This window comes from Macaca thibetana, chromosome 16, assembly GCF_024542745.1.
Source record: "Macaca thibetana thibetana isolate TM-01 chromosome 16, ASM2454274v1, whole genome shotgun sequence".
Classification (NCBI taxonomy): domain Eukaryota; kingdom Metazoa; phylum Chordata; class Mammalia; order Primates; family Cercopithecidae; genus Macaca; species Macaca thibetana.
The window spans coordinates 76,075,973-76,101,265 of NC_065593.1; the positions used below are offsets into that span (position 1 = coordinate 76,075,973).

Here is a 25,293-nt window from a genome sequence, read left to right on the forward strand (position 1 = left end):
GGAGGCCGAGGCAGGTGGACTGCCTGAGCTCAGGAGTTCAAGACCAGCCTGGGCAACATGGTGAAACCCCATCTCTACTAAAATACAAAAGAAATTAGCTGGGCGTGGTGGCGTGCTCCTGTAGTAGTAGCCCAGCTACTTGGGAGGCTGAGGCAGGAGAATTGCTTGAACTCAGGAGGTGGAGGTTGCAGTGAGCCGAGATCGTGCCACTGCACTCCAACACTCCAGCCTGGGTGACAGAGCGAGATTCTGTCTCAAAAAAAAAAAAAAAAAAAAAAAAAAAAAAAATGTACTATCTCAAAAAGCCCAGAGGGTAAGCCTAGTCAGGCCAATGCAGTGGGGAGTTTCTCTTCCCCCAGCTGCAGTACAGTCCTTTGGGTGCTGAAAGCTGGTGACCTCACATTGTCCACAAGCTCTGACAGGCAGCATGAACCTCTGTGGTTCATAAAAATAGGAAAGGGGGGCCAGGCGTGGGCTCGTGGCTGTAATTCCAGCACTTTGGGAGGCCAAGGCGGGTGGATCACCTGAGGTCAGGAATTCGAGACCAGCCTGGCCAACATGATTAAACCCCATCTCTACTAAAAACACAAAAAATTAGCCAGGCGTGGTGGCGGGCGCCTGTAATCCCAGCTACTCAGGAGGTTGAGGCGGGACAATCGCTTGAACCCAGGAAGTGGAGGTTACAATGAGCTGAGATCACACCACTGCACTCCAGCCTGGGCAACAAGAGCAAGACTCCGTCTTAAAAAAAAAAAAAAAAAAAAAGGAAAGGGGGTTATGTGATGATGACCTTTGGTAAACAAAGAGCTTTCAAAACATAGGCTGGGAAAAGGGGGGATAAGTCAAGAAGTCTTCAGTGGTAGATGGCTTGGAACTATTTAGAGGACATGTTTATAAATTCCATTGTCCTACGTAATCATAAACTTCCACCCTCTTTCAATCCTAAAATACCTCAGCCCCACATCCTGCTTTACAGAATGGGCCTGAACAGCCAAGCCTGGGCGCAACATACACACAGACACGGGCACACACAGACACGCACGGCACCTGGATTGGGGGGCAAAAGCTGTGGACTAAGGATACTGGGGGACAGATATTGGGAGATGGACTTGGCTAGGGTGAAGGCATCAGCAAAGCCCAGAAGAGACTCAGGACCGAGGGTTCGACAGAGGGGCCAGGGTGGCTGGGGAGCCCCTGGCCCCAGCAAATGGACCGACTTCTATTTGGCCAGGTTTGAAGTCTGGCATTTAAATATCAGTAAAACAGATCTAGTTGCATGAAGTAATAAAAGGATGTATGGCTGTAAATATGGTGTGATCCCATTTAAAATACATGTGCTGAGAACAAGTCCGGCAAGTCGTATACCAAAATGTCAACAGGGCTTATCTCTTGATGTTGATATAAAGGGCTTTTATTTTCTTTACAGTTTTCTGTATTTTCCAAATTTCTACATAAACATACACATAAAAGTCATAAAAATGTCCCTCAAAATGACACTCCCTCCAATGCGGGGAGTGAGGAGGTGTGTGCTGGGATGCCAGCAGGGTGGCTGCTGGCAGCTAATCCCTGTGCAGGTGCAACCAGCTGCCACACTCCGGCATCTGAGGCCCCTCAACACTGGCAGTGTTAGAATGGTTGTCTGAGAGCCAAGGCTGTTCACGCGAGCAGAGGGTCATGGAGCTGGTATGGGCAGGAGCCAAGGTAAGCACTACGCTGGTGTGTGCCCTCCAGTGGGCACCCTCCATGAAGCCGGCCCTCCAAGGTACTCACCCCTGGGGCAGCCAATAATAGCTAGAAGTCTTCCCCTGGGGGGACCTGGCCACTTGTGGGGCAGGGAAGGGCTCCACTGCCGGTGGAAATGTGAGGCCAGCAGCCCAGGATGCCTGCTTCCCAGAGTCCTCTTGGGTCAGTGCTTGGGCCAAACAGGGGCTGCCTGCGGTGGTGGCAGGACAGTGGCCGGCTGCCTGGGCTGGAGGGAAGACAGGCGCCAGGGCCAGGAGGTGGTGGGGCAGAGCTCTGGGGATTCTCCCCGGCTCCTGGAGGAGGATGGAGGAAGAAACCCAGTAACGGGACCCACTTGACTGCCAGGTGGCAGGAGAGCAGCCTGTCCCTGTCCCTGGCTTCCCTGTGAGGGACACAGACTCGGCTGGGGAGGGTAGGACTTTTAATTGTATTCACAGAGAGACTTGGAGAGGTGGGGCTCAGTGTTAGGCAGCCGTGTACTGGGAGAAGGGGGCAGGGGCTGGGGCAGCTGGTGGTCTGGAGGACTGGGAGGGAAGGGCAACAGGGACAGGGCGGGAGGAGCAGGGTGGGCTGGGGTATGTCCTCAGTCGCCCATCAGTGTTCCCATCCCAGTCCCTGGTGGGAGACCCTTGGGCAGGGCTGACCCAGCCGGGTCACCTCAGGAGTGTCTCAGCTCCACCTCGGAGCCGAACTGGGGCCCCTGGGGGTGCTGGTGGAGGCTTTGGTGGCGGATGCTGAAGAGCCGCTGGCTGAGGCCCAGGGTGGCTACCAGCAGGGCGATGCCCAGGAAGAGCAGCAGCCACTGGCCCACGCGGGCCTGCTGCGCATCTAGGTCCAGGCCCAGGAAGCTGACGCGGCCACTGTCTGGGAGGGGCCCTTCTGAGCGAGCTGAGTGGGAAGCAAAGAGACAGCATGGGCAGGGCGAGGGCGCGGGGCAGGGCCAGGCTCCGAGGTCGCGGCCACTGGGCTTGGGAACGGGGTTAAGACCCGGGGCTGGAGGTGGGGCAGGTGGTGGTACCGGAGTTCGGTGTCCAGTTGTACTGCGGCCAGCCCAGCTTCTCCCCGTGCAGCTCATTCTCCGTGCGGAGCCAGTCCAGCAGCGGCTTGAAGTAGCTCAGCATGGCCGAGGCGCTCATATTGGGCTGGCCCGTGATCAGCTGCATGGCTTCTGGCCACGGCCTACTGAAGCCCAGCTTCATGGCCATCCTGGGGAGGCACGAGACAGGGAGGCCGAGTCATCCACTCTCCTCTCCATACCCACTCCCAGCTGAAACTTGTCCCAGGGCCCCAGGGCTCCAGGCGCGTAAGGAGATGGCACATCAGGCCGTCACACTGCAGGTGGGAGCTCCCGGCTCAAGAGCTAAAATGGCAAGTGTTCCCAGAAAAGCCCAGGGGTGCAGGCCAGAGCATGGAAACAAAGGAGGGCTGGAGGACACTCACGCCAGGCGCTGCCCTGCCTCCTTGGACTGGTAGATGTCACACTTGTGCAGGGGGCCTGTGTGGCCAGCTGCCTGGCACAGTGCTTCATGGAACTGGAACTGGATGATGAAGCTGATGAAGTACCTGGAGCAGAGGGAGGCCGTGGCCCGGGGCGGAGTTGGTTGAGGGTCTTATGCCACTGGGTCCCAGGTCCTTCTGCACATCACATGTGATATGTGCTAAGTCACATGGGTACAGCAGAGCCAAGACCCCCCAACCCTGCCCACTGCCATCAGGGTGAGCTCCCACACCCCAGCTGTTAGCATTGTCTGAGCCTCTTCCTAGCTGTGCCTGTGTAGATGCCTCCCACCCACAGGGCTGCCTCCACATCTCAGGAGGGCCTGCTCCACGGGGTCAGGGCAGAGCCCTTCATAGATTTGGCAGGTGGCTTTGGAGGCAGTGAGGTCTCCATCCCTGGGGTATATGCAAGCAAAGGCAAGGTGTGGCCAAATGGGCCGTGTGGATCTGGTAGGGTGGTCTGGGCAGGGAAGCCAGTCCTACATGATCTTATCCAAAGCATCAGGAATTCGCTGGTAGAAATCTGCCAGTCAAGGCTGGAGGATTCTCGCCAGCTTAAAGTCTGGAGAGGTTTTAAATGTCCTGAGCCAGTGGCACAGGCCTTTTGCTTTGAATGCTGGGTGCAAGCCATGTACCACCGACTTCCCTGGTCTTTCCTTAAAGTGCTTTGCGAAGGCTGCTGGCCAGAACGCGGAATGTTTTTCTAGAGCAGCCAAATCTCCTTTGCCCGCCCCTGTTTGAAGAATTGTCTGCATTAAGCTGTGAAGCTAGCCATCACATCAGCTGGCTCCCGGGTGAGAGTCAGCGCCAGCTGGGAACCCCAGGGACCACTCCAGCAGGCAGGTGGGATCCCTGTCGTAAGTGTCATCTCTGGAACTCCGTCTAGGTCAGGCCTGTCTAAGGTGCTCCAGGGATGCCATCTTCCTGGACTCTGGGGACAGACTTCATCCCTCCCACAATCAAGTTATTAGCACTTGATGATGTGCTGGCATCATCCCAGGTGCCAGGAGGCAAGGTGGGCATGGGCCCTACCCTCGCTGGGCTTCCAGGGACCACAGGAGGCCAGGACCAGAGGCAGCCACAGCCCTCCAGGGGTGGCCTTCACTGCCTTCTGTACCTTGACTCCTGGGTGGCCTGGGCTACCTGTAGCCCCGGGGGACCTGGAACTCCAGCCTGAGGTCTCTCTAGCCCCCAGCCTCCCAGGGAGGCCCCAGATCACAAACAGCCTTGCTAGCCCTCAGCAAGTGCTCTCCTGGGGCACACAAAAGGAGAGGAGCCGCACTAGGCACACTCATCTGTGGCCACGTGACCTGCAGACCTAGTGTGCAGATACATTCCACTGGGGAGTGACTAATAGTGGGGTCCTGGCCACCACTACCTGAGGAGGCTGTGTATGAGACAGAATGCTAAGAAGTTAGCCATCGTACATCCTGTGAAATGGGGTTCACAGGTGAGGAAACGGAAGCTCACAGAAATTGAGGAATTTTCTCAAGGAAACAAAGTAATGGAGATGGGGTTTGGACCCAGTTCTCTCTGACCCCAGCCTGTGACTGTAACTTGCCCCATTAACCCTGACTCCCAACTTAACCGGGTCTCCAACCCTGCATTTTAGTGTCTAGAAGGGTTTCCAGGTACAATTCAAATTGTATCAAAGACAATGTTCAATGAAAGTAAAAGAATCACAATCTTGTTTTAAAAGCAAAACAAAACAAAACAAAACAGTGCTGAGCTCATGATCCAGCCATGAGTCATGGTTAATGTTAACTACTTAACCAAGGTCTGGTAACCATTAGCCAATTATTAGTTTGCGTTTCTGTGTTCAACTGTTTGGATGGTACACACTCTCACCAAAACAATGTTCAAGAAAACAACCATCAGCCTTGGCAGTGGGTGAGTGGGTCCAGGCACCTGCACTGTGCGGCCAGCTCCCCCAGGTCTGCCCTGACTGGCAGAGCTTGTGGACCGGGCAGTGGCCGCAGTTTAAACACAAAGCTGTGGGTACTGCCCTCACAACGTGCCCTCCTGCCTTTCCCGTTACCTGATGTAAGGCACGCTAGAAGGAACGTGGAACTTGGCCCCTGGGTCAAAGTCACCTTGAGTCCTGGGCACCGGGGGGCAGAGGCCCTGGTACTTCAGCCTGTTGAGTGGGAATATACGTTGGAAGGTGAGTTTGGGGAGAACCAGGCTGGGGGTGGCAGTTTTGACTTGAGGGAGGGTCCCTGCACTTGGGGCTACACTGGGCACCCCATTCTCCTGCGTGCTGGGCCTCTGTGCACAATCACCCCGTTTTCCCCATCACTTACATACACATACATCATATGCACAGACACAATCATACACACACACACACACACACACACACACACACACACACTCCCCTACCCTGGCCCATCCAGACACCCGCAGAGATCCCCCAGCCCACATCCTGTGGGAGTGTTCCAGAACCTGAGGCTCCACCACTCCTGGTTATAGTTCTCCTTGGTGATGCTTCCATCAAACACCCTCCAGCGCCACTGATCAACGAGATAGCTGAAGGGGATAAAGGCGATCTTGTCAAGCGCCATCTTCATCAGAAAGTTGATATCATGCTCTGCAAGGGAAGGGAGGCCAGCTGTCAGACCCGGGGTCCTAGCGGCTTGGCCTTGGTGTGCCTGTGATGGTGGAGGGGTGGGGGTGCTGTATCTTTTCAGGCCCTGCGACCTGCCTCCTGGGATGGTCTGGATGGCTCCCTTCCTCCCCATTGCTCTGCCCCACACCTCTGCCCATGGGCCACTAAGTGCCCCTTTCCCACCTCCCAAGCTCACCACCCCTTCTTGGTCCTCAGCCCACCAGAGCCTCCCGCTTCTCTCTCACCATGGCTGCCACCCTCACTGCTCAGCAGGTTCAGACTGTGCAGGTGCTTGGGCGTAGACACTGAGAGGGCTAGCACGTCCCCAATGGCCTCATGGAAGCCGGGGTTGGCACCCTCCCTCAAGGCCACAGGCAAGTCTTTGTACTGCATGAAATACTGGATGTGGCCCATTTCGTGGTGGGCCACCACCAGGTCCTCCAAGTTCACGGTCGTGCACTGCTTGATCCTAGAAACAGTGGAGTGGGGGAAGAGGGTGTTGGGAGAGGACAGTGAGAAGCCCTGGGCATAAGATAATAGCGGGCCTTGCTACACCCAGCGCAGACCCCAGCACTGTAGCATGCAGGGGACACAGCACTGTGGGAGGGAGGGAAAGGGGAACCACTGAGTGACCTGAGAAAGAGGGAATCTGGGGGCAGAAGCCCCTACCGTCAGGTCGTTCAGGCCATTCCTCTGCCTCTCATTTTCCTGAATGACTCCAGCCCCCACCACCTGTTGCTTTCTGACTGTACGAAGCGCTTGCTGTAGAGGCACTGGGACACTGGGTACTTTCTAGAATGTGTAGCCAGTGGGTTCCCATGTACACATGCTTTATCTCCCAAGACGGAGGCTCCCTGAAGGAAACAACTGTTTCTGTCAGGGATGAGAGTGGGCAATTTTGTATCTCACGCGGCCCAACAGCAACAAACTTATTCACCCCAAGAATTCTTATGGCCAGGATGAATGGCAGCTGCAGAGCTGCCCAAACCAGAAGGTTCCACCGTCTCTCGTCAATCCTTCCTTGTTCTCATTTACTTATTTATTTTTTATGAAATGGGGTCTCACTACGTTGCCCAGGATGGTCTCGAACTCCTGAGTTCAAGCAGACTGCCTCAGCTTCCCAAAGTGCTGAGATTATAGGCGTGAGCTACCGCACCCGGCCCTTCCTTGTTTTGCAAACCAATTCAAACTGCGGGAAATTCTCTCTTGGATCTAACTGGAAGCCTTTCAGCTCAGGTGAATCCTGTTTTTCTGTCATTCTTAACTGGGGAGGGGGAAGGAAGAGTTGCCCAGCATCCCGGCCACAACGAGGCTGGGGTCTATCCAGCTTCTCCTCTGACTCCCCATAAAAGACCCCACAAGGGCTCTCATCCCCCAGATCCTGTCTCCTCTCAGCCCTGCGGCTGCAGTCCTCATCTCTGGAAGGGCCTGCACAGCCCAGGGAACCCCATTGGGTTTGGTTTCAGGCTCCCCGTGTCTGCTCTCCTTGTAAGAGACACTTGAGCTGTGACCGATTGTCTTTGCCACTTCTCCCAAGAGAGAGGGACTTTTTTCTCTTCCCCTGAATCTGGGTGAACTTGTGACTTGCTCTAGCCAATAAAACATGGCAGAAGTGACTCTGGGCCAGTTTTGAACCTAGCCTTGAGAACTGGCTGCGTCAGTGGTCGCTGTGGGGGATGCTGGCTGCCAGGTAATAAATCTGCCCACCTCAGATGCCACGCTGGGAGGGCGCCCAAGCTAGCCTGGGGAGATGCCTGACCCACCTCCAGCTGTTCCAGTCCTCCCACCCTAAGCACCCAACATGTGAGCCAAGAGGCCAGTGGGAACATGTGCCCCAGTATCTGCCACGTGGGAAAAACCGAGGACCTCAACTGCCAGCCAGAACTGAGGCCCTGGACGGATGGCCCCACATGGAGCCATGCTGGCCAAGAGAGCTGCCCCCAACAGAGGGGGCCTTCTAGAGAAAGGCCATTTCCACTGTGTACTGCCTGAATTCCTGGCCCATAAAATCATAAGCATAATCAACTGATTGTTTCATACGGCTAAGCCGTATGATGCTTGGTTGCACAGCAATAGGTAACTAAAACGCCATCCTCCAAGGAAGGCAGCTTCTGAGCCTGTCAGGGGTGAGAGTAGATCTGTGCAGAGCCCCCAACATCCTCGTGTGTCACAGCACGTGCCCCCAGGGAGAGGCCAGCTCTATGCAGGGGAGGAGCTCCGAAGGAGGGAGGCGGGGCAGCCCACCGCGCTCAAACCCAGGACTGGGACCTTGAGCACTTCCCAGCGGCCAGGCTGACAGAGCTGTCGCGCGCTTCAGAAGCCCATCAGGTGGATGGGGTTTTCCTGCCAGAAGCCAACGCCTCTCTAGACCCTCAGTCCCAAACTCTGGCCCTGTCCCCATCCTGCCCTGCTGGCTCCGGCTGGGGGACAGTAGTGGAGCCTTTGCTTGGCTTATTTCCCTTGCCCGTGGGGCTCAGGAACGAAGCCTCAGCTCTAGCTGGATGTACCGGAAGTCCTTGCCGTTGTAGAAGTCCCAGGCCGAGGCGTGGCAGACCACCTCTCGCCCGTCAGTTGGCTTCTCCAGCATCGACTTGTTCCAGAACTCAGGAGGCACGGGCAGCAGCCCCAGGGAGGTGAAGAAATCATCAGCCTCCTTAAACATCCTCCGGGGCGTCCAGCCCTGCAAGCAGAGGGAGTTCTGCCCAAACTGGAGGTTCTGGGGACAGACTGCATGCTGCTGTGGGGGACCCAGGGGAGGGCCAAACTGGGGGAAACTCCTGAATCAGAGGGCCCCTCCCGTCTCGGCGGGGCCTCCCTGCCCCTGGGCCAGTGCAGACCTGCTTTAGCATGGCCTCCGTGGGGTCCATCGAGGGGGCTGAAGGGAAGGGCACCACCAAGTCATAGATGTTGGACCAGGTTTGCGCCCACATGTTCCCTGGAGAGGAGTGAGGGGGATGGCAGACAGAGGAAAGACAAATGTTACTTCTTAGGCTCAATGCCCTCCTGCAGGAACAGGGCTCCCGATCCCAGTCCTGCTAATTATAGTGGCATTTCTTGAGCACCTACTGTTTGCAAGTTTCGAGGCACCTGACATACACCACCTTCAGTGTGCACATCCAGCCCAGTAGGTCATTACTGCCCTGCTCTAGGTGGGGACCTTGCTGGTTATCAGGGAATCCAGGTGGTCTTCACTGTCCATGAGCAGTGGAGACCAATGTGACTAGCAACTGCTGACCTGCGAGGACATTACAGGTCCCCAGAACACCTATACCCCGGTGGCCACCTCTTATTGGCTCTGTGCCAAGAGCATTGTGTGAATTCACTTTCAATCCTGTCTGCACCCAGGTACGGGCACAATTCCCATTGGATAGTAAAGGAAACAGGCCGGAGAGTTAAGTGACCCCCCAACAGGGGCCCACGGCTCCTAAGGGGCAGGGCTGGGATTAAATGGCGGGCAGGCTGCTCTCTCCACCAGCCACTCTGCCATGTCCCCTCTGCACCACCTGAGGTCGGCGTCTGCAGCTCAGCAACTCTGGCAGGAATCAGCCATCTCCTTCAGGAGAGGCCGATGCCTCTGAGTTTAGGCTAAGAAAAGAGCCTAGTTCTCCAAGATGGAGGAAAAGGAAGACACTTAGGATGAGTGGAAGGCTCAGAAACAGATTTGGACTCAAGGCTCTTTCCTAACCAAGGGAGGTGAAGGTTCAGCTGACATCAGGTGAAGTCTAAAGTGCAAACCAGTGAGAGCGGCTTAGAGCGACGAGTGATGGAGGGAACATGAGAGAGGAGAGGGAGAGAGCCAGAGAGAGAGAGAGTGCATCAGTGTTGGGTTGCTCCCCTTTCCCCTTTTACCAATTGTCAGGGGCTGAGAGTGCAGTGGCCGGATCTCAGCTCACTGCAAGCTCCGCCTCCCGGGTTCACGTCATTCTCCTGCCTCAGCCTCCCGAGTAGCTGGGACTACAGGCGCCCGCCACCTCGCCCGGCTAGTTTTTTGTATTTTTTAGTAGAGACGGGGTTTCACCGTGTTAGCCAGGATGGTCTCGATCTCCTGACCTCGTGATCCGCCCATCTCGGCCTCCCAAGGTGCTGGGATTACAGGCTTGAGCCACCGCGCCCGGCCTCAGGGGCTGAGTTCTAAGGCCAGCTCTGCCCCAGCTCCCAGACCACCCTGGGCATGTTGCTTTTCTTCCTGGGGCCTGCGTTTCCCAGTTGGTGAACTGATGTCCACTGTGACATCACCAGATGTTCTCTGGTCTCACCAGAGAGGGGCTGAAGAGGGCCGGACTCCCAGCCTGTGTGGGAGCTAGACCCGCAGCCAGGCCACACTCTGGGGCCTCCCTTATGGTTTCTAAATGGTCTGAGGGCCTGTCTGGTCTCTCTGCTCCAGGAAAGTGTTCCTAACAGCCCATCAGGGACAGAGAACCAGTAGCCTCTGCTTTGCCTTACTGCCTACCATCCTTTACTGTCCTCACCGCCTACTTCACACATTCAGGGCATCTGAGATTGCAGCCCTTGGCAAAGGAGGGTCCAGGGTTGAAGTGGATTTACATTTTCAGGTTCTTCTTTGTTCCAGTTCCCTTGGCCTGAACATTGAGCCTCTCCTCTCATCCCCCACTTCCCATCTGTCAAACCCTGTCATCTTCCAAGGCCTTGCTCATAGGCCACCTCTTGGCAAAGCCTCCCCAACTCCCGCTCACAGCCCCCTTCCTCACCCTTCAAGATCACACACTGTTGTGATGGGTGCCGTGGTCTCCTGGACAAGATTATTAACTTCTCCCCCCATCTATAGTGACTTGCCCAACATAGATCTGCAGTGAATGTGGAACCAGATGCAAGCGGGGGGCTCCCCACTCCCAGTGCCCACCCCTCTCCAGCCTTCCCCCCAGGGCTGGAGTCTCTCACTCCCCAGCCTGCTCCCTACCCTCTAGCCAGCCCTGTCCCAGCCCTCACTCACACTGTGGTCCATCTTTACCCTCCTCAAGGCCCGACACGTGCCCTTACCCAGCAGGTGAGCAGGGATGGGCCCCTCCAGATTGATGTGCTGGGCCCCGTAGTGGCGGTGCAGGGCCCGGCGCACATAGGCATGCAGGTTCAGGTACAGCGGCTGCAGCTCCTGGAAGAGGCGCTCCAGGTCTTGCTCCAGGGATGGTGTCTCGTACATAGACCTCCACGAGTCCCCGGCATCTACATAGCCTACAGAGGGGACACAGCCAGGCTCTCCCAACACCTCATTACCTGCCTCCTCCAGGGACCTACCTTCACCCAGGCTTGGGGTCTCACAGCACCTCTTTGAAGAACCTGAGGGGACCCGAGCGCCAGTGGTGTTGGCAGCAGGGACTCACCATTGAGCCGGGCAGCCTGGTTGATCAGTTCCACGTATTTTGGGTAAAACTGGAGGATGGCTCTCCCAGCCTTGTCTCGCCAGCCCTCCCATGCCCACAACAGTTCTTCATATTTCCGGGACGTGGCCATCACATTCGTCAGATCTGGTAGGGGGTTGAATGGCTTGAGCTCCAGCCCTTAGCTCACCTCTGCTTGTAAGGGGAGCTCAGAGAATTTCAGAACTGGAATAAAATTGGCAAGACCACATAAAAGTGACTGTACAGGCAGCAGGTCTAGAGAAATGGGAGAAAGGATGGGAGTGGCTCTCCAGCCCTGGCTTACAGGGTCCCCTGCTTAGGGCCACATGCTGTAGACACCTGCAGGGTCTCAGCAATCCTGTGAGGGACGTGCTTGAGCCTCTCTCCTTTCTTTCTTTCTTTTTTTTGAGACAGGGTCTCACTCTGTCGCCCAGGCTAGAGTGCAGTGGTGCCATCATGGCTCACTGCAGCCTTGACCTTCCAGGCTCAAGCAATCCTTCCATCTCAGCCTCCCTAGTAGCTAGGACTACAGGCGTGCACCACCACATCCAACTAATTATTTGTATTTTATTTGTAGAGACGGTGTCTTGCTATGTTGCCCAGGCTGGGCTCAAGCGATTCTCATGCCTCAACCTCCCAAGTAGCTGGGACTACAAGCATCTGCCACCACACCCAGCTAACTTTTGTATTTTTAGTAGAGATGGGGTTTCACCATGTTGGCCAGGCTGGTCTCAAACTCCTGGCCTCGAGTGATCCATTCTCCTTGGCCTCCCAAAGTGCTGGGATTACAGGCATGAGCCACCGCACCCGGCCAGCCTCCACCCGACTTGGCATGGGTACCCACATCCACAACTTGTAGGCCAAACCCTGTCCTGGGAAAACTTTTTCTCCTGTTTATTTTCCATTTCCCCTTCTATTTGTCATTGTTCTAATGTGGGAGCTGGGCTGGGGGCCAGAAAGACCCATTTCTGGGTGGAGATTCTTCATGGAAGAATGTTTACGCCTTAAGTTCTCCAGCCCTGGAAAGGGTGGGTTGAGAGGGAGCTGGGAGGTTTCTGTGTGCGGGTCCTTGTGTCGGGGGTGAGCTCTTTCAAAGGGGCTGGGGTAAGAAGGACCACCCGGTGGGGAGAACAGAGAGGACAGCCAAGAGCTGTCTACTCCTATCCAGCAGGAAGTGGCGGGGTCGGGGAGGGAAGTGAGAGGAATCAGAGACTCAGGTTCTAGTCTGGTGCTTTCAGCAGCTGTGTGACTCAGTTTCCTTATCAGTCACATGCTGGGAGAGGGGCTCAGGAAAGACAGAGAAAGTGAGGAAGTCAAGGGCAGGATCACGAAAGGAGGCCGGGGGGAGCTAGAGTCCCCGAGTTCCCCTAATTTGGAGTCCAAGCCCATGAAATACAACTTTGAGATCCAGCTGCTCTGAGGGGTGGCATGCAGAGAGGACCGGAGAGATCGGATACCCTTAAGTAGAGGGCGGTTCTGAGGGAGGGGCAGCAGATTGGGGTGTGGTATGAAGTAGGTGTCGGTTCTCAGTGAGGCAAAGAAGCCCCCTCGTGGAAAACAAGGAAGGGCATTTCCTGGGCACGCTGACTCCAAGAGTGAGGGGAGCCCAACTCTGTGCTCTCACCCAGCACCCCCGGGCCCCATGCCAGCCCCAGCCCTAGCCTCTCACTCAGCCTGCACGTGAGCCCTCACCTGGCTCGAGCTGCAGGCAGCTGCCATTCGTGTGGCACACAGTGGCCACGCTGTAGGTGGTTTCCATGTCCAACAGGATCTTGTTGTACTGCAGGAGGAAGGAGAGAGGCATTGAGCTGTACTCCTTTGTGCTTGGTCTCTCTGTGGCCTGCACTGCCCCCAGGCCCCATGGGCTGGCGGGTGGGGAGCCGGGGAGCTGGGGAGCGCTGCCTTCTCGGCAATTCTGAGGTGCACATCACATGGCAGATGCCATGACTTGATATAACGAGGAAGAGGAAGCAGCGTGAAGGCCAGGCCAGACCCTGTGTTGGGCTCACTGCCCCAGGATTCCCCTCTCCCCGTTCCTTGCGAGCCACACACCTCCTCCAGCTCCTGGGCAGGCAGCGCTGCCCGTTCTAGGTCCTGAACCTTCTTTATGATCCGCTTGATCGTGGTGTTCTGGAAGTGGTTCACATCAAACCTCCTGGCCTGGGTGCCGTACTTCAGAGTATGGTTGGCTATTTGCATGTTCTTCTGCAGCTGAGGGCACAGGGGGATGGTGTCATGGGGCCCAGGAGCTCCGGAGCAGCCTCTGAATGGGAGGCCCCAAGTGGGAGCTGAGGGCTGGAGGTGGTGGTGAGAGGGCAATGGGATTAAGTTGCAACCTTTGCCTATAAGACCCTGTGCAAGCTGGACTGCTGATAACATGCTGGATGCAGTACTCACCCTCCCCAGATGCCTGTGGTCAAGCAGCACATATCCAGGCAGGGGCAGGGAAGAGAAGACCCCCTTAAAGGCTCCCCCTTAGGAAGGAGCCAGCTTGATATCAGCTCTGTGGCCTCTCTGAGCCTCAGAGTTAATATCAAATCCCATCTGTAAAATGGGAATAAGTTCACCAATTTTGCAAGGCTCTTGAGAAAAAGATGAGGCAACAGATTGAAGTGCCAAGGAATAGTAAGTGTGTGGCTCACTGTGGCATAATTTGTGCTCAGTCAAATAGGCAGGGAATGAGGGTAGAGAGGAAGTGTAGCCCCTTTTGTAGAGGAGACAAACGGGGGCTTTCAATCTCTTAAAATAAAACGACTTGAGCACCACTTATTTATGTACAAATTATTCTGTTACTAGAGATTGATTTTTGTTTGTTTGTTTGAATAGAAACTGGATCTTGCTATGTTGCCCAAGCTGGTCTCCAACTCCTGGCCTCAAGTGATCCTCCCACCTAGGCCTCCCAGAGACTGATTTTTAAGGAAAGAAGAATTGCTCAGGCGTTGAGTAAATGTCCACCAGAATCTGAAATTGAGCTTTTTTTTTTTTTTTTTTTTTTTAAGACAGAGTATCCCTCTGTTGCTCAGGCTGGAGTGCAGTGGCACCATCTTGGCTCACTGCAAACTCCGCCTCCCAGGTTCACGACATTCTCCTGCCTCAGCCTCCTGAGTATTAGGACTACAGGTGCCCGCCACCACGCCTGGCTAATTTTTTGTATGTTGAGTAGAGATGGGGTTTCACCATGTTAACCAGGATGGCCTTGATCTCCTGACCTCGTGATCTGCCCGCCTCAGCCTCCCAAAGTGCTGGGATTACAGGCATGAGCCACCGCTCCTGGCCCAAAACTGAGTATTGTTTTAAATATTCAATTTAAAACTTGGTAGCATCCCCACTTCATGGTGAGCGGGACAGCGTTTGTGTGTGTGTGCACATGTGCAGGTTTGGGGGTGGAGAGGTGGCTCCCACCAGAATCTTGCTGGTCTCTGTGGTAATGTTGGTGTTGTAGTTCCAGTTGGCCTCGGCATACTCGTTCCACACCACCTGGGATGTCCTGTCATATTCCTCCACGAACTTGCTGGCCTCAGCCTCATCGGTCACCAGGTCTGCGGGACAGAGTGGAGGGAAACAGACAAAACTCTGCCTCCCCTCTCCAGTTTGTGGTCTCACCAGAAGCCATTATCCCTCTCCCACTCCCTTGTACCCTGCCCCTGTCCCTACCCGACCCTGCCTCTCCCACCCCGGCACCCTGCCCCTCCCCTGCATGGTCCCACTTGGACTCTGGGCTGATGTCTGGCGGGCTGTCGCCTGGTGGGTGGTTGTCTGGCCGCTGGTTGTCGCCTGGCTGCTTGTCCCATGGGTGACTGTCACCTGTCGGGTTGCCTGCTGGCTGGGGACCAGCAGGGGGTGCCCGTAGCAGAGCAGCAGGAAGAGGAGGTTGGGAAGTCCTGCAGTAGCCCAACCCTGGCCCATAGCCGCAGGAGAGCAGAGCCCTGCAGCCACCGTCCCCTGGCCAATAAGAGCGGAGCCCGCAGTGTGACCTCATAGAGCCCTGTATCTGGCTTCCTCTGGAGGGGGAGGGGCCCTCAGGTCTGAGCACACCCTCTCTAGGATGCTGGGGGAAAGACATGCCTGTCCCCGCTTGCAGGCACTGCTGATGAGCTCGGGGGGCTGCCTGGCCCTCCAGGACAGGGTACCAGGGCTCAGCTGGTAGGAGCTGACCAGGAACCTGGGGCCTGGGCCAAGCCCAGAGTTGAGGACCCACCTTAGCCCCCCACCACCCTCACTCAGGGCTTTACCGATGCCCTCCGGGTAGTTGTCAGGCAACGGTGGGCGCCACTGGTACTCAGGCCAGCCCAGGACCTCGCCGTTCTGCCGGTTCTGCTCCTGCAGCCACTGGGTGACCGGCTGGAAGTAGTTGAGCAGTGGCTGGGCGTCCAGGGCGTCTGAGCCGACCATGTCCTTCAGCACCTCCTGCCAGGGCCTGGAGGAGCCAGCCTGCAGCACCTTCCTGGTGGGCAGAGTGGGTACCATGGGCACAGGGGACTCAGGCTGGAGTCTGCTCCTGGACTCCAGCCCACACGCCCCTGGCCACTTCCGCCCCCGCAATGGACTGCAGAAACTGCAGCAGTAAGATCCTGGGGCCTGGGATCTCTGTGATGGTGGCAGGGGGCATTTGTCTCGCCCCATGCCAGCCAGAAGGCCCACTCAATAAATACTTGATGAGAGAGCGAGGAGACAGGCATCCACATCAGTCCAGCTCTGTGATTGGCACCCCCCACTCTGTCGGAGCAGCCAGTCGCCCCCGCCATACCCTTTGCCAGCCACTCCCCTCTGCCTCCCACTTCTCCCCGATTCCCGCCACACACCGGAGCTTGGCCCCTGCCTTGGTGGACTGGTAGATGTCACATTGGTGCAGTGGGCCCTCATAGCCTGCCTCCTTGCACAGGGCTTCATGGAACTGGAACTGCAGGACGAAACTCACAAAGTACCTGCAGGCACAGGGTGGGAGTTAGGGGAAGATCGTGGGGGTCCAGGAACAGGGGTCCCTTGCCCAGGCACCATCCAGCTTTGCAGGGCAGAGGCTGGACCAGAAGCTATCTTAGGGGAGAAGGGAGACCCAAGACAGGCTCAGAAGAGAGGGCCACTCTAACTCCAGGCCTTTGAGGTCTGGAGGAGCATGGGGACAAGCCCTGGGGATGTGGCAGCTAGAATCACAAGAGGAGGAGAAGGGGACTGAGGGTGTGACAGTACTGGGGGGTGGGGTAGGGGTGCTAGTACCTGATGTATGGTGTCACATTTGGAACATGAAACTTAGCTCCAGCATCAAAGTGGGTTTCGTTTCGGGTAACAGGAGGACAGATCCCCTGATACTTGGTTCTGGAAAAGGATGGTCAAATTGTCTTAGGGCCTAGAGGTTGCACACAGATGGATTTAGCTTTTGCAGAAAAGGCTTTTCCACCCAACAACCCTTCCCTATCCTGAGGAACTGGGGAAGACTCCCTGGAAGAGGAAGTTTCAGGCAGGAAAGGAGAAGGCGGTAGGTCACAGAGGGGGACATCATTAGTGAGGAGAGGCTAGAACTGGCTGGGGCAGGAGGTGCCTGGCTGGCCAGGAGGCTGGGGAGGGCTAGTTGGGGAGAAGGCTTTTCTATCCCTCCTCTCACCGAAGATACCACCAGTCGAAGTTGTAGTGGGAAGGAGGAGTACGCCCATTAAAGACCCCCCAGCGCCACTGGTCCACCAAGTAGCCAAAGGGCAGGAAGGCAATTTTTTCCAGTGCCATCTTTAGCAAGTAATTGATGTCACTTTCTGTTGGGAGATGAGAGGAGAGGGGAGAGGTCAGAGGTCGGAGGGAGAAGAGGGTCCCCTAAGAGTGGTGGGTTGGTGGAGGCAGCAGGAAGTGAGGCTGGGGAGACGCAGAGAAGGTAAGGCTGGTCCTCGAGACCCTGGGCCCTGCTTGGAAGAGGACCCCCGGGTGTTGTTGAGGTGGGCTCAGTGTGCACTGTGAGGCTCTGGGTGGATCCCAAACCCTGCCTAACCTGGGGCCGGGAGGCAGAAAGAAGGGCAGAGCTGAGTGGGGCAAGTGAGGTCCTGCTGTGGGATGGAGTGGGGTTTAGGTGAGGCTGGGTGGGGGCCTCTCAGCCCTCCCATACCCGTGTCATTGGTGACACGGTCCAGCAGGCCGATTTTGTGCAGATGTGCAGGAGTAGAGACCGAGAGTGCCAGCACGTCCCCAATGGCCTCATGGAAGCCAGGGTTGGCCCCCCCGCGCAGGGAGACGGGCAGGTCCTTGTACTGCAGGTAGTACTGTATATGGCCCATCTCATGGTGCACTGTAGAGAGCTGGTCCATCGTGACCCGTGTGCATTGCTTGATCCTGGGGTGTAGAGAGGGTGAGGGTGAGGGTAAGGGTGAAGGACGGGCAGGACAGGGCAGGGCCAGGGCACAGGGCAGATTGGCACCTGAAAGACAGGAATGAGGAGGGTGCTGCCCTGGGGCATGAAACCACAGTAGAAACAAGCAAATTCTTTTTTTGGAGTCTCACTCTGTTGCCCAGGTTGGAATGCAGTGGCACAATCTCAGCTCACTGCAACCTCCACCTGCCAGGTTCAAGAGATTCTCCTGCCTCAGCCTCCCGAGTAGCTGGGATTATGGGTGCCCGCCATGATCCCCAGCTAATTTGTTTTTGTATTTTTAGTAGAGAAGGGGTTTTGCCATGTTGGCCAGGCAGGTCTCAAACTCCTGTCCTCAGGTGATCTACCCACCTTGACCTCCCAAAGTGCTGGGATTACAGATGTGAGCCACCACGCCTGGCCGAAACAAGCAAATTATTTACCCCGCCCTGGCTCACCACCATTTGGGCCTTCTTCCTTCGTTCCAAGGTACAGAGATGACTATTTGTCAAAGCTGCCAGGGAAGGTGGACTAACAGGCCTCCTATGTCCCCTCACCCTGGAATAGATCCAGCCCCTGGCCAGAGCTAGGGCAGGGTAGAGGCAGGCCTGGGAACCAGCTTCCGTGCACCTGGGCTGCCTGCCTTTCCCCAAACCCCAGAACCCTGCTCTTCCCATGTCTAGACCTGAAGTCTTTCCTGTTGTAGAAGTCCCAAGCCGAGGCGTGGCACACCACCTCCCGCCCGTCGGCCGGCTTCTCCAGCATCGACCCTTCCCAGAACTCGGGAGGCATGGGGGAGAGCTCCAGGGAGGTGAAGAACTCCTCTGCCACCCGGAACATGTGCGTGGCATTCCAGCCCTGGAGGCGGGGTGTGGAGACAGGTCAGGGGAGCCCACTCTGGCTGGCCTGGGGACAGGGCTGGGGTCCCCCTCTCGGGTCAACTCCCTGTGCATGAAAGCTTCTCTGCTCTGTGGCCACCATTCCCAGAGGCAGGGCCCTTGCTGCCCACCGCAGATGAGTGAAAGTGCATTGCTGCTCTCATCTGGCCACTGTGGAGCCTGGAGGGAGGAGCTGGCACCTCACTGAGGGGGCCGACCCCAGCTCACTGCACCTACAGACACACCAAGCTGCTGCTTGGTACTCGACCCCTTCCCACCTCTCTGCCCATCTCTGACTCCCTCTTTTTGCACCCCACCCCGGCCACCCCAGGCTTGAGCCCAGAGCTTACCTGCTGCAGCATAGTACTGGTGACATCGAGGTTGGGCTTGTCTGGGAAAGGCACCACCAGGTCGTAGATGTTTTCCCAGCTCTGGGCCCACATGTCTCCTAGATGAGAAAAGAAGGGGACAGCTTGGCTCCCTGCCTGGCTGTGCCTGCTTCTCCATGAGTCGCTGAGTGACCCTGGGGCCAACACCTACACCCTGGGGCCCTCAAGGGCTGCAGGCCTGGCTTAGGGCCAGAAATCTCACACATCAGTCCCATCCTCACTCCTCCGAAGGCCACATGTCCTGGGACTGCAAGATGCTGTCACTGTCCTTTCTGGCTGTGCCAGGTCCCAGCCACTCAATCCTAAGGCAGGCCCACAGCGCTTGTTTCCTTGGGCATAAGCTAGGCTGATGGCTCCTCCACTGGACCCAGGGCCAGAGCCTTTGGTTTGACCCCTAGCTCTCTGACCACTAAGTCCCTCACGACCCTGAGCCTCAGGGTCCCCACCTGTAAAGTGGGAACACGAATGGTCTCCTGCACGTGAAGCAAACAGTATGATGCCCCACACATGTGAGAGGTGATGGTCACAACCTGCCTCCCTTACCCTGGACATCCCCCACCCCTATGCCTGGACCCACACTTCCCTGGGACTCATACGGAGGCAAGGCCAGGTCCTTACCCAGCAGATGAGCAGGGATGGGTCCCCTGAGGTTGATGTATCTGTCCCCATATCGGCGATGCAGTGCACGGCGGACGAAGGCATGGAGGTTCAGGTAGAGGGGCTCTAGCTGTTGGTAGAGGTGCTCCAGATCGTCCTCAAAAGTGGGGGAGTTGTACCAGGAGCGCCAGTAGGCCCCCGTGTCTGTGAAGCCTGGGGGCGTGGGGGTGGGGTATGCAGCTCAGGCCAAAGGCTCAGACCTCAGCCTCTCAGCTGTAAGTCGGCTCTTCCACTGGCTCGAGGCCTGTGGATCTGCAGCTAGCTGGAAAATTGGCTTGAGGGTTGCCACTCTACAATTTCTAATTAGCTACAGCCAGCTAAATAGATCCTGGAGGTTCCCAGAGGAAAAGAGGAGCACCAGGGCCAGAAACAACAGCAGGACAGCCATGTGGGGCAGGCCAGCAGCACAGTCCAGGCACACTGGGTGTAGGCTGGTCCCACATCCACTTTCTGGGAAACTCAGGGCCTGCTGGAATCGTCGTACCAGCTGCTCTGCCTGGCTCTGGGCTGGGACTCTGGGGAGACAGCCGAGAGAGGGCACCTGGCGCAGTTCCTGGACGGGGAGAGGGCTGCTCACCGTCCTGCTTGTAGGCTTCATTGCTGAGGGCAGTGAAGTCCTCGTACAGCGGTTTCAGCGGGATGCCCGCGGCGTTGTGCCAGCCCTCCCAGGCAAACAGGAGCATGGCGTAGCTTCGTGAGGAAGCCAGGATGTTGGTGAGGTCTGAGACACAGGCAGGCAGGGTCGGTGAGGAGGCCTCCATGTTGAAGTCTGCAACGGCCTTCACCAGAGCCTGCACCAGTCCTCACTGCTCCCACCAGCTTCCTGAACATCACGGTGCCCCCAGAGCCAGGCGCCACCTACAGGCCTGATGGGAGGTGGCCAGGAGCTACAGAAACACCCAGGCAGGGCCTCCGCCCCCAGAGACATGACCACCTAAGGTGGTCGACACCAAGGGGACACCCAAAGGCCAAAACCCAGGCAGACACTTGGCGGCCTATTGGAGGAGTGCCTTCCTCCAAGCTGCTCGTAAAGGGGGCTGGAGTGGGGTTTAAGGGGAAGCCAAGAGGGGTCCCTGGCCTGAGGGCTCTTGGGGAACGTGAGAGAACCCACGAAAGGGGAAACCAGGCAGCCAGGAGGAAGGTCTAGGAGTGAGAGGCCGAGGCACACACAGAAGTGGGGGCTGCAGCTGGAGGTTCCGGAAGTCCACTTGCCAAGAGAAGCAGGGTATGGGGACATCTGCACCCTCCAGCCCCAGTTGAAGGGCAACGCCTTTGGGTTTACCTGCTGTCTCCACAGACCCTACAAAACTGCACGATCCCGAGTGCAGCAGGGCAATGTGGGAGCACTAGGGCACCTCCGAGAGGGGAGACGCAGGGGCCGTACCTGGGTCCAGGGACCAGCAGGTGGCAGTCTTGTTGGGGAGGCAGACCTTGGCGGTGGAGTAGATCCTGCTCATGTTGCTTAGCAGGGCATTGTACTGGGGAGTCAGAGGGGAGGAATGTTCTGGTGACCAACCCCTGGGACATCTACCCTCCCCTTGCTGCTAGAAGAAGGAGCCCACAGAGTGGATGTAGCTTGGACAAGGCCACTCAGTGGTACCGGGGCACTTCTGATCACTAACACACGAGTCCTCTGCCAGTGGAGGCAGCCTGTGGAGTCGGGGACAGGAGTCCTGAAAGTCAGGGTCAGGGTCAAGTCCCAGCTTGGTACCACCCTGCAGTGAGGGCAGATTCCTCCCATTCTCTGGCTTTGGAGACTTCTCAGTCTTTCTTAACCTTTTCTCTCTCTCTCTTTTTTTGGGATGGAGGTCTCACACTCTCACTCAGGCTGGGGTGCAGTAGTGCAATCACAGCTCACTGTAGCCTTGACCTCCTGGGCTCAGGTGATCCTTCCACCTCAGCCTCAATAGTAGATGGGACTGTAGGTGCACGCACCACCAAGCCCAGCTAATTTTTTGTATTATTATTATTATTATTATTATTTTTGTAGAGATGAGGTTTTGCCATGTTAGCCAGGCTGGTCTTGAACTACTGGGCTCAAGCGATGCACCCACTTCAGCCTCCCAAAGCGCTGGGATTACAGGCGTGAGACACTGCGCCCAGCCCTTCTCAACCCTTCCAAGGAAGCTCATAAACCAGCCTAGGTAGAGGCGTATTTGATTTTGGCTTCCTACTCCAGAATGCTTCCTTTAACAGAAAGTAACACCCCACCCCATCTCCAAGAAAAATCAATGCTTCAGAAAGCCATTCTGTGCATACCTGGGCTTTCCCTTCTGCCAGGGCCCACGTGGATCCCAGGGTCCTTCCCTCCCTGACGGGCTGCTCTCCCCTAACCCCCACGATGGGGCACTGGGAGGCCGCCCCCAAGCTCTCCCTCGGCCCTCAGCCCACCTGCTGCCGCTTAGCCAGGGGCAGGTTGGCAGAGCCCAGGGTGCCCACAGCTCCGATGATCTTGCGCAGCTCCGGGTCCGTGAAGTTCTGCCAGATCGGTTCATACAGCTCCTTGGCCTTCTGGCCCCAGGCCTCGGCAAACTCCTGGCTGAGCAGGGCTGCTTCCTCCTATGGGCACCAGGAGGGCAGGCAGGGTGTAGGCAGGACCCCGCTTAGATGCACGCCATAGAGGGAAGCCACGGTGCTGGGGGAGGGGAGGAAGGCCAAGGGCTTCCAGAGCCCGAGCCCTGGGGAGATCCCTGCGGGAGACCTTAGTTTGCGGAAGCCGCGCTTCCTCCTTCTGGAAGGAATCTGCCTCATGGGAAAGGTGGAGCAGAAATTGGGACCACAAAAGAGGCCAGGCGAGTGGAGGGTGAATGGACAGTGCAGTGCGGTGACAGTGACAGCGTCTGGAGGTGAGCAGGCAGCGGCCCGAGAGCGCGGGGGCCACAGAGCGGAGTCCAGCACCCTCGGCAAAGGCGGGCGCGGCCTCGGAGCAGCCCGCCTCATCCATCCAATTCGTTCATGCTGGGAGCGGAGGCCGTGCGCGCAGCCTGGCGCTCGGGCCCCCAGGCTGCTGACTGTTGGGGCGAGGGTGGGGGGTCGGGGTGGGGTTCGGGCCCAGGGCGCCAGCCTGCCCGCCCCACAAGCCGGCCGCGCGCTGTGATTGGCCGCCGCGGCCCCGCCCCGCCCCCACCCGGGCCCGGGCGCCCACCTGGCGCCGTGCATTCTCGGCGGTGATGTTGGTGTCATGAGCCCAGCTGGCGGCCACGCTCTGGAACAGCACCTGTTCGGCGCTCGAATTGTAGCTCTGCGCGAAGAGTTGCGCCCCGGCCTCGTCGGCGGAAAAGTTGCCGGGCTGCAGCCCGGGGTCCAGGGCCAGCGCGGGCTGCGGCGGTAGCAGCAGCAGCAGTAGCAGCGGCTGCAGCAGCGGCCCCGGCCCCTGGCGGCCCGAGGCGGCCCCCATGACGCGGTGCGCGGTGCTCGGCGCTGCCCCCTCTCCCGCGCCGCGGCCGCCCTGCGGGTTATAAAACCCAACACACCCCCGCCCCCGCCGCGCCGCGCTTCCTCCTCCGCTCCAAAGTCCCCCGCGACGCGGGCCTTGGTTCCTGGCCCGCCCCGGGCAGGGGCGCGGGCCGGGGAGGGGCCGAGGTGCAGTCCGAGGGTGGCGGGATGGGGCTGGTCGGGCTCCCGCAGAGGAAGCTGGAGAAAGGGCCTCCTCTCTTTTGAAGATGGGGACCCGGCAGTTTGCCAGAACACCCGAGCCTGCCCACCGTGCGGCCGCGCAGCCTCGGCCGGGGCCCGGGAGCCCAGCGGCCTCCGGCTGGGTCTTCCCTTCCTGACCCCCCGGAGCTTCCCGCCTCCGGAGTGACAAGGCCGGGGCCCCAGGAGCTGTCCGCAGGCGCCGCTCGTGCGGCGGGGATGGGGCTGATGGGGCCTGGCCGGCTTCTTCACCAGGCCGTGGTCGAGGGGCGGGGACGTCGCCTGCCGGAGGTGGGGGTGTGGCGGGGGGAGAGGAGCGGGAGGGGGGACGGACCTTAGGTGTCCCGCAGGCGCCTCCGGGAGGTGCTGGAAAGGCTCAGGGCGGCCGGCACACCTGGGGCTTGGGGCGGGGGGCTGCCAGGGAGAGAGAGCCGAGAGCCACGGAGCGCAGGAGCTTTGGAGCGCCTGCCCTCTTTTCCCCGGGGACACAGGCTGCCAGTCAGTCGCTCAGCAGAAAACAGCACACACGATCCCAACAGAATCCTAGAACCCGAGGCTGGCAGGCTTTGAGAGCGACACAAAGCCTCAGAGATAAGAACAACCCCCTCATTTTACAGATGAAGAAATTGCCACTCAGGTTGAGAGGCTTGCTCCAAGTCACCTCAGGTCTCCACATTCCCCTGTCTTTTCCTGTCTCATCCACGTGTCCCTCAAAGTGACAAGTGTGGGGGAGGGAGGACAGTGTTGTCCTACCGGCGCACAGGGCGGTTGTGGAGGCCTCCTCTGCCCCATGGCGCCTGCCGAGAGGCGGGAGGCACCTTGACTCTGGCAGAGGCCCTGCGGCGCAGTGGGAGGTGGGGCAATGGAGGAACCGCGGGGTGAAGCTGAGCGGTGGGATCAGGGAAGGAGCCAAGGACAGCTGCTCCCAAGACCCTAACCCATTAGGCTGCTGGGGCTGTTGGTAATCACTTGGGCTTCTGGGTGAGTGGGGGATGGTGTCTGTGGCCCTGAGGGACGCGTGCGCCTTCCCGTGCAGTGTGGAGTGCGTGCAGGAGGCTGCGACCCGGTGTACCCCTGTGAGGTGCACCTCCAGTGAGCTCGCACTGTCTTGTCAGATGACGTGGTGCCAGGGGAGAGGGGACGGTGGGGAGAGGAAGAAGGTGGCTGTCCCTAGCCCTGGAGGGAGAAGGCAGGGCCTTGTTAAACGCTGGCCAGGAGAGGAGAGCTGGGGTCAGGCCTGGCCCTGGCCCACTTTGCCAGCCTCCCTCCCGACCTGCAGTTTTCCCTCACAACTCCTCCCTGCCCAGTTTGGCTTGGAGAACCAGTGGATACCAGGGGACGTGGGTGCACTTCAGGGCCGGCTACGTGGGTGGACATTTGTGATCAGAGCAGCCCCATGGAGGGCCAGGGGCCAGGGGAGGGCAAGGTGGTGACCTGGGCTCTCCTCCCAGGAGCCACCCTGCTCTCAGGGGTCCTAACAGCTTGGTCTTCCAGGCTTTGAGGGCCGTGGGTGTCTGTGTGCAAATGAGCTGCTGTCTTCTGGGAGGAAGCAGTCTCTTTGTGGACAGAGGCTTGGGTAGGGGAGAGAGGAGAGTGGGGCTCTGTCAGCTTTTGAAGGAGGGGTCCAAGGGAGGGGAGATGAGTAGAGAGGAGAGGAGCCTGAGGCCTAACCTGTATCCGGAACCCCTCAGCCAGAGGCCGACCTTGCCTCCGAAGGGCTCCTGAGAACCCTGTTCAGGAGGATGGAGGGCAGGCATTGCTTCTGCTGGTTCATTCTCCAGTCTGACTGCAAGGCATTTCCACAGTGTCTGTAGACCCTGGGTTAGGGGCTGTGCCAGCAATAAACAGCCTCCACCTCCACTTCCAACAGGGTTGGAAGATAATCGAAGTCTTCTCCTGGACCTGGAGCAGCTGACACCAGGGCTGCGGGAGGTATCACCCTTCACCTCCCTCACTGTAAAGCTTTATTAGAACGGCTTGTTAAATCCCCCAGCTTCTTCACTCAATTGTATGTTCCTCGAGGGCAGGGATGGTGTGTGCCTTATTCTCGGCGGTTTTCCCAGAGTTTAGCATGGTGCCTGGCACAGGGCACAGCCTCATCCAAGGAAGGGTGCAGAGGAAAGAGGAAATGACCCACAGTCATATTCACACTCCGGGATGAGCGCACACCCTTTTGCGGGAAGAAGATAAGAAAAGCCAGTCT

General features: G+C 57.9%; 1 protein-coding gene across 5 annotated transcripts; it reads right to left on the reverse strand.

Moving 5' to 3' along the window:
- Positions 1–1,382: 1,382 nt before the first annotated feature.
- LOC126939540 (angiotensin-converting enzyme) lies at positions 1,383–22,888 on the reverse strand. Of its 5 annotated transcripts, none has more exons than XM_050764942.1 (25): positions 22,603–22,888; positions 21,849–22,016; positions 20,842–20,935; positions 20,035–20,178; positions 19,419–19,610; positions 18,762–18,859; positions 18,219–18,391; positions 17,294–17,517; positions 16,805–16,949; positions 16,420–16,518; positions 16,008–16,130; positions 15,438–15,649; positions 14,608–14,744; positions 13,258–13,416; positions 12,898–12,985; positions 11,188–11,331; positions 10,847–11,038; positions 8,686–8,783; positions 8,356–8,528; positions 6,094–6,317; positions 5,686–5,830; positions 5,279–5,377; positions 3,184–3,306; positions 2,762–2,949; positions 1,383–2,631 (listed from the first exon to the last, which is right to left on the reverse strand). In XM_050764942.1, exons 1-25 carry the CDS (start codon positions 22,852–22,854, stop codon positions 2,402–2,404), a joined length of 3,924 nt encoding a protein of 1,307 aa, XP_050620899.1. In that variant the 5' UTR covers positions 22,855–22,888; the 3' UTR covers positions 1,383–2,401. The 5 variants fall into 5 exon arrangements, with proteins under 5 accessions (XP_050620899.1, XP_050620900.1, XP_050620902.1 ...); XM_050764943.1 differs by lacking the exon at positions 22,603–22,888 and adding an exon at positions 22,159–22,471; XM_050764944.1 differs by lacking the exons at positions 1,383–2,631; positions 2,762–2,949; positions 3,184–3,306 and adding an exon at positions 3,309–3,378 and having other exon boundaries at positions 22,603–22,882.
- Positions 22,889–25,293: the final 2,405 nt, after the last annotated feature.